Genomic DNA, 9030 nt, shown 5'->3' on the forward strand with positions numbered 1-9030 from the left:
GGAGAACTCCCTTGCGAAACTCCCTGTTAGCAGCCCCTGTTCGCAAAACAAGGATAAACTCAGGTCATGTTTTCTGTGCAGCCACAAAGATTAGAAACACACTTTATTTTTTTTAAAAGGCTAGCTGAAATTCTCACCTTATCACGTGACTCCAGGAGCTGAGGCTTTAAGAAGAACACCAAATATCATGAGACTTTCAATAAAATTACAAGAGTTGGCAACAATGAGGAATACCATCCCACTGAACATGCAGCCAAAAGTTGACTCAGCCACTCCTACTGGGGCCCAGATCTCTCCAGTCCCCCTCTGATCTTCATTATCCCCATGCTCCTTAAAATATCTGGCATGCTCCCAGCTAGGCCCTTTCCACTGTACTGTTTCAGTCCTCTGCCTTCCTAATTGTCTCATATTTGCTTCACCTGCACTGATTGGCGTTCACCTTTGTATCGATCAGGTTCTGTGTCCTTGATCATAATTCAGCTGCCTGTTGATCTGTTTCCATCATTTTAAGTGCTGTCATTCACATGCATGTTTGCATGCTTTAATCCCGCTGATTGCTATACTTATGTCTGTTTGTCTTTCTGGAGCTTCCCACTGCATTGACTCTACCATGTTCTCCACTCTAATCACCTTCTTTGCTTCACCCTCTTTCATCTTCACTCACCTCACCCACTCCTCCTTCAGTTCTTCTCGCTCTACCTGTCCTCATTTTCTCACCCTTTTCCTATCTCTGCCTGCCAGTGCGAGGTCTGTGCACCACAGAAGTTCTACAGGGCTTAAAGGCCTTGTACTGGCCTTCTGTGCAAGCATGAATTTCATTCTTTGCTCTCCCACTACCTCAGCCTAATTCTATTAATCCAGTCTTTTTCACCCTGACCACTTTATTCCTCTCATATCTTTTTCTTGAACTGTTCCCCTTTTAGCTCATTCTGACTTTAATCCTGCCCAAATTCATCCTGGGAACTCCATCTACAGTGCAGCACCCCACCCTGCTTATACCCTCTTCAATGCTCCCAAGTAGAGTTAGCTGAATTTTTTCCCTGCCAAAAATAGGATTTTGCCAAACTGATTTTTTTTTCATGGGAAACTGTCATTTAACAAAGTTCTTTCTTTCCTTCAGGAAAATGAAAATGGTTATTTCAGTTCAAATATGTTTTTGTTTCATTTCTCAAAAACAGAAAAATTTCTACTTTTTATTTTGGGCTCCCCCACTCCTTTCTCTCCCTTATCTCTCTCCTCCAACTTCCCTTTCTCTTTCTCACCGGCCTCCTCCACACACTTCGGAAGGGGAAGAAGAAAGGGGAGGAAAAGTGGGGGGAAAGAATAGGGATGTGTGTGTATGTAAGAACAATGAAGATGAGGAAGGTGAAGGCGTGGTGCTATTACACTAAATGATCTAATGTGTCATTTCCTCTCCAATTTCGATGGTAGAATATAAGATCTTAAAGGGAATCTTACTGAAATGCAGGGAGTGTACCTCTACGGCTAACACACATGAGAGTCGCATGGGAGATATCAACAGGGCACTAAACTAGGACTCAAGAGATGGGCTATTGAAAAAGAGATGTCTTTACAGCAAGAACTGGTAAAGCTTTGAGACAAATGTATGTTTGGCCAAACTCTTAGCCTTCTTGCATTCATTAGCCTTTTGCCCTGACACAAGCCAGCTTGCATTCCCTCAGCATTTGCCCTGGGAAATGTTGCACCTACATTTGACAAAGATCCGATTAGTCATTAAATGCTTCTCCCTCTTAACATTCAATCATACTCAGGGGCTGGATGTTGGAGCTCAAGTTCTCTGATTACTGCAGCCAATTTCAGGCTAAGAATAGTTGGTATCTTATCCCTAGAAAGACGGAAAGTTGGAATGAAATAACCTACTCAACAAGTCTGATCTATCTTCCCCCTAATCCATCTGCTCCACACACACATCTGCTGGAATGTTAACCCCTAAATTCCCCACAGGTACTCCCTAATGCTTGAAAAGAAGGGATGGGGACATTTGTATATTATGTTATAATAATAATACATAGCTCTTCTATATAGTGTTTTATCAGTAGATCTCAAAGTGCTTTACAAAGGTCAGTATCATTATCCCCATTTTACAGATGAGAAAACTGAAGCACAGATAGCAGAAGAGATTTGACCAAGGTCACCCAGTAGGCCAGTGACAGAGCAGGACCTAGAACACAGGTCTTCTGAGTCCCAGTTCAGTGCTGTATCCAAAAGGCCACATGCCCTCCACATTTGTCCCTGCTAGCCAGGAATGAAAGTGAGGTCCACAGAAGCCCTGGGAATTAACCGTTGCTGCTGGCTTTTCAAAGTCTTTTATTTCCTAATTTGTTTAAATGAAGCCATGGGCCTAGCTAAGATACCACAAAAGCAGTTTGCACTATGCTGTGGCTACAAGATTGCCTGGTATGTACTCAGTGGGGGAAAAGTGCTGGGAGCAAAACAGGGCTGAACTCAAAAAGGGAGCTGAGACCATTGGGAGGTGAGATGCCGTTTTGTTTTGTTGTGATCCGTTCATTTTAGTGCTCGTGCAAAATAGGAGATTAAAAGCATGGGACCGAGGCAGGCATAATCCATACGGGAGCCATGCATACTTTCCTCTTCCCCTCAAAGATCTACCAATGCACTTCAGTCTTCCCCTATAGCACCTCTGCTATTCCATTTCTGGCTCCCATAAAGCTCTTCCAACATGCCTCAGTCTTGACCTGTAAAACCTCCTGCAATTCCAGTCTTTTACAATCCCAAAGTTGAGACTTGCAAACTCATTTCATTTTGGAAAGACAGCATTTCCAAATGCACAGCACGCAGACTCCTATGTGGGAGAATCTCCTAATTTCCTGGGACATTTTTAATCTCTAGTGAGACACTTTAGTAGTAACCTTAGTACAGTATCTGTTATCTGAATCCTTGCATTAACATGATGGAGTTATTTGTCTTGTATTTGTCAGGTGCACACATAGGTGAATTTCATCTAAAGGGACCATAATCATTACAGTTACATATAACAAGCATTAACAGCTTTACTCGTTTATAACCTATTTTATTCAAATATGGACCAGACAAGAATTATCCTGGAGATTTAACTGTGTGGAATGTTCGAAGAGGCAGCAATTAGCTATTTAACCAAGAGGGGCACAAAGAAACATGAGAAACTAATCAAAATTTCAATGCAGGGCAATTTGTTAATGACTTGGAACTCAAATGTAGTTTGGTTAAGTTTCTTCAAACTTTCCAGAAAAAAAAACCATAGCCTTCAGGGGAAATCTAGTATTTTTTTAAGCTCAATCAATTTTGCTAGGCACAGCTGTAGCTGCGTAAAGGCTAATAATAGGCTTATAAAGGAACCTGGTTGCAACCTTACTTATGGAAAGGTGATCATCTTTCCATATTACCTCTAAAGCCAAGGATTACGTATGGTTCTATAAATGTACTTCAGATGTTCCACCCTGCATGATATTCAGATGAATATTCCTGTAATAGAAGAGCTCAGCGTGGAAATAAGTAGTAGGTTCAAGCACTGTAGGGGTTAAGCAACTAAACTCAGAACTAGTTCTCTTGCATCTGAAGAGGATGATCTTGTTTTCATGAAAAAAGCTACAGAGGGTCCTGTGGCACCTTTAAGACTAACAGAAGTATTGGGAGCATAAGCTTTCGTGGGTAAGAACCTCACTTCTTCAGATGCAAGAAGAAGTGCATCTTCTTGCATCTGAAGAAGTGAGGTTCTTACCCACGAAAGCTTATGCTCCCAATACTTCTGTTAGTCTTAAAGGTGCCACAGGACCCTCTGTAGCTTTTTACAGATTCAGACTAACACGGCTACCCCTCTGATACTTGTTTTCATGAAGTTACCCAATCTTTAAAGTATTTCATGATACTCTGTTTGAAATAATCCTCCCTCCCCCAAACTTATTACTAGTCTGCTGTGATTGATGGCAGCACTTAAGAGTCCCCATACCTAAAATCAATGTAGACACATTTTCACTCTGGGATATCGATGACTCTTTGATTATCCACAACACGGGTAGCTGTGAGATGCCACTTCAATCTTTACTTTGCTCCATCACATTGGGGAGTCTTTCGCAGCTGCTCTGCACTTTGAGCACTGTTAATCACGGAACACCACACTCAATGGTAGAGAGTTAGCGCAGACCCAAAAGGGCTCTTTAAAACCACAGCTGGGCAGAATCCCTAGGGCTATGTTCAGGCTACTAATGGGCTACGGTTTGGTTCAGATAGCAATAGTGATAGTCGATTTCATTGGAGGAGCTGAAGGCACTTTGCAAACATTAACTGATTTCTGTGCCTCACCCCCTCAGCATTCAGAAATCAGACTTATCATTATGTCTTTGCAAGCTGAGGAGGAAATCTCATGAGACCAGGCTTGTCTATGAGACGTGTACTATGTCCCTGCTTCCACATAGGCCAGAAAGTGTGGGAGTGAGGGGTGTGAATACTTTAGAGAAGCACATTAATCACTGACACAGACTCCACAGAAGGACAGATACAGTATTAACCAGCAAGAGTAACTGGGCAACATGAATGTACATGTGCAAACTGGGCTACTTAGCAGAGGGCTCCAATAGTAAAATCTGAACAAATGCGATCTCCCATTTCTTTCTGTGCTTTTTTTCACTATTATTGTTTATAGGGTGGTTGGCAATCTGCAAAACACAGAAGATGCTATGATCTCTGCCCTAGTGGCATTGTATTCTAAGGACTAAATTATGGCTATCCCAGGCAGTGGTGTGGAACATGCATTGAAGAGGAACATTGCCCAAGTTGTGGTGGCTGGAGGTATAATGCCTCTAGAACCATTGGGGGGAAGCGCAATCAGAAGCGGCTCTAGATTGAACATTCTAGAGATGGCAGGTACAGCACTCCTGCCACACTACTGAATGTACCTGAGGTGCTCCTGAGTATCCTGCCTGTGTCTGTGCAGAACACATCCGCTCTGATACTAAATGTCCCAGGTATGTCAAGGTAGAAATTAGAATGCACCTGCTGGGTGGCCCAATTTTCCAGGCATCTCTGGGCGATACTTACTTTGCCTACAGTGTTCTAAAAGCAATAAGCCAGATCCTCAGCTGTGGCCAAACTGCAGAGACCCAAGTTGTGACGTGTGTGTGTGTGCGTGCATGTGCACACGCATGCAAAGGCAGCTTACTGCTCACCTTTACACTGCTCTGATATTACTGCTTCTCTGTGCAGGCTGGTGATAGAACAGCCTGTGGGCAGCTCTAATTTGTGCTGAACTGCAATGGCTACCCAAGGCCAAAATACACCTGAAGGATTGGCGTGGTTTAGGGGCACGACAACTACACTGCCTTTCTTCTGGCCATGCCATTTTCCCTGCTACCCTGGCAACAGATGATTGAGTGGTGTAAGTGTCTCTGTGCCTGCTCTACTGCTGGAAGATCACTTGTACATGGAAATGATCCTCCCTGAGATGGTTACACTGGCTTTAGAGACAGGTTACACTGGCAGTGTAGTGCACAGCAGCCATACTGCACCTGAGATTCTGGTCTAGCATGTCCAGGAATATGGAGATATACCTATCTCATAGAACTGGAAGGGACCTTGAAAGGTCATCAAGTCCAGCCCCCTGCCTTCACTAGCAGAACCAAGTACTGATTTTTGCCCCAGATCCCGAAGTGGCCCCCTCAAGGATTGAACTCACAACCCTGGGTTTAGCAGGCCAATGCTCAAACCACTGAGCTATCCCTCCCCCCAAGGAAGAACACACCTTTTTAAACTGCTATATAAGCAGCCAGGCTCAGGCATTATCCACATGCCAGCCTGGTGATTATTACATGTATGTCTGGTTGAACACATCTACTATTACTTAATGTTCCAGGAATACTCTGCAGATACCATTGTCATCAATGGAATGCTAGTGGGTTATGACGGCACAGCACATGTGAAGGAATGCCACCAGGGAAAGAGCTGTGTGTGAATTTCTCAATCATTTTGTATTTTTAACCTTGTCTTCTGTGACCAAATGCTAGAGATTTGGGGGGAGGAGGGTCACACAAAGGTTGTTACTGCAGGTAATGAGGTGCCTTGCTGCCATCAGCTGTCTCTGTTGAATATCAGCTACAAAGTAAATACCTTACATATAGTTGTTCCTGTTGTTTGCCAGTATGGTAACAGTATGGTAAATCTGCTGAAGCTGCAGAACAAAGGGGAGAGGGATGCAGTAGGCAAAGACTTCCTATCTATATCTGAGTCTGCTGAAGGTCTTAGCTTTGACCCAGTCATACAATATGACAGTATATCAATACATAACTGTCAGCAACAAACCTCGGCCAGCAGTTCTTAACTAGATGGTCTCTGGCTCCGTAGTTTTATATTTCAAATCTCTCAGGTTACTCTGGGTGAAATCCTGAAATTCTTACTCAATTTCCACTCAGGCCTTATTCAGGCAAAAGTCAATAGGGATTTTGCCTGTACAAAGACTGCAAGATTTGAATGGCTGGACCTGATTCTCTTTTAGTCTAAAGCCACTTTAGAAACACTCTAGCAGTGTAAATGGGCCTTAGAGTGGGAGTAAGCTAGAGTGGCAATAAGTTGCCTGAGAGATAAATGAGACTCAGGCTGATTATATTTAATTTGCCTTTTTCCCCACTATTCTAAACCATCAGGATGCTGTCTGAAGACAATGATAAAAAATGTAAAGGCTGCTTCTCAGTTACATGTAGAACACGTAAACCGGGCATGAGCCTGGTTCTCCACTGCCCTGCACTTTGTGCCATCATGTATACCAGTGTAACGTGAATGCGGAGTGGCTGTAGGTAGAACACCACCATTCTGATTTAATGGTGCTTTTACATCTACTTTGCTCCAGGGTCGCATTAGTGTAAATGACTGCCCAAGATGCACAGCAACAGAGGATTAGACCCATTAGCGACCACCCATATTACAAAGCCCATTGTCTTTTTCCATGCACAACTCCATAATTTGCAAACACAACTCAGGCATATCTTTTGTTTTTATATCCTATTCATTTGTTGCAAGGTTGGGACTGTTTGGTTTTGATTGGATTTACCAATACAAAGTTGCTCTTCTAATCCAATCTCACACCTTCCCACCACGCCTCTGCATTTATTGCAGATACTTCTTTTCCACCCCATCTGAGAAAGGTGGTCACATGCAGAAATTTCCAGCAGATGAGATCTCTGCATTTCAAGGATCCATCCTTCATAGTGTAGGGAGAAGGAGAAAGATGGCTGTCTGCCATCTGTATGCACCAAAAGCAGTCTGTTGTAGGTTGGTATTGCAATATAAACATCATCATCATCATATCACAATGCAAATTTCCCGACCCTCATGAAACAATGTCAAGGCTGCTGGTCCTGAGCTGGGCAAAGTTGAGGGTCATTTGGCAGACTCAGTCAGGGTTGGTTCATACAGGCTGAGGTTTATGTTCCTGGAGCTGTTCACCCAGCCTTGGTTACACCATGTACACTCTGAATTTGGATACAAATACTTTGGGAGGAACAGGCCAGACTGGTTTTATTTACTCTTGTTCCCTTCTGTAACTACAGGAGAGATGGACCTGAAGAAAAACCTACATCTGAGCACCCCTGACCTTTGAGGAAGTTTGGATCTAGGTCTGAACTTTACAGATCAGGCCCATCTCCACTGGTAATTAACAAATGGTGTATCTGTTTCCCATTAAACTCTAACCTAATTTTCTCTTTTTCTTAAAGGATGATCCCTGCTACAAACAAAGCCTTTGTGGTGAACAACCTTGTATCTGGAACGGGCTATGATCTTTGTGTCTTGGCCATGTGGGATGACACTGCCACAACACTCACAGCCACCAACGTCGTGGGGTGTGCCCAGTTCTTCACAAAAGAGGACTATCCTCAGTGCCAATCCATGCACAGCCAGTTTCTGGGTGGGACGATGATCTTAGTCATTGGAGGCATCATTGTGGTGACTCTACTGGTGTTCATCGTCATACTCATGGTCCGGTATAAAGTTTGTAACAATTCCCAGGGGAAGATGGCCAATGTCAGCAATGTCTACTCACAGACTAATGGAGCTCAACCTGTTCAAAACGGGGTCCTGCCCCAAGTCAACCCCAAAGTGGTGGTAAGAAATGAACTCATGGAGTTTAACTGTGAATCTGTACAGAGCAGCATCTCCTCCTCGTCTAGTTCAGTGAATAGCCGCGACTGTGATGATTATAGCCTCCAAAGTGAACAAGGCACATTGTCCAGTAAGTGGAGGCCTCCTTCTAGGTCAAAACATAACATTGATCGGCTAATGGGAGCTTTTGCCTCCCTGGAACTGAAGTGTCAGAAAAAGGAGGACACGGTAGACTCCAGAACTTCCACAGTGGCCCGCCACTCGGACAAAGAGCCGCTTCTGGGCCAACAGGAGTCAAAATTCCGAAGTCTCCTCATGTTACCACTGGAGGGGAAAACTAAACGTAGCCATTCTTTTGACATGGGGGACTTTGCCACATCTCAATGTTGCACCTACCCCAAAAAGATAACCCATATTTGGACAAAGCGCAGCCTCTCGGTGAATGGCATGCTCTTGCAGTATGATGACAATGACTTAGCCGGGGCGAAAGGGACTTATGGGAGTTCAGAATGGGTAATGGAAAGCACAGTGTAAATAAGAGCTTCTCCCCCCCTCGCTTCTCCCTAATTACATCAAATGTAATAAAATTTGGCTTTGTTGAAAAGCCATGAAAATGAAAAGGGGGGAGGGAATATGCTCAACCATGTTGGAGAAAAGAAAAAAGAGAGAGAGAGAGAGGTAAATAAAAAAATAAGATAACAAAAGAGGAAAAAGGTAATGAAATGCTAATAAGCACCTGTGGCCCCATTAATGTCCGGTCCCAACAAAACGGAGTGTGAACATTTCAAGGAATTTACCAGTCGTATTTAGCGTTGCTTTCCAAAAGTCTCCTAGCCTCCCGGTGACCCGACAAACAAGCTTAAACGAGGATTAAAGTGGGTTTAGCAGCACATATTTAATTCAAAGGGTTTGGGGGTTTTTCCT

General features: G+C 43.6%; 1 protein-coding gene across 1 annotated transcript in view; it reads left to right on the forward strand.

The window, feature by feature from the left end:
- Nucleotides 1-8640, forward strand: part of LRFN2 (leucine rich repeat and fibronectin type III domain containing 2) — a 57537-nt gene extending 48897 nt beyond the window's left edge. Inside the window, exon 2 of the mRNA XM_029911079.1 lies at nucleotides 7722-8640. Coding sequence (XP_029766939.1) covers nucleotides 7722-8640 — 919 coding nt within the window. The remainder of the gene's footprint in view (nucleotides 1-7721) is intronic.
- The last annotated feature ends 390 nt before the right edge of the window (nucleotides 8641-9030 follow it).

This window comes from Terrapene carolina, unplaced genomic scaffold (genome assembly GCF_002925995.2).
Source record: "Terrapene carolina triunguis isolate 2854851 unplaced genomic scaffold, T_m_triunguis-2.0 Scaffold85, whole genome shotgun sequence".
Taxonomy (NCBI): Eukaryota; Metazoa; Chordata; order Testudines; family Emydidae; genus Terrapene; species Terrapene triunguis.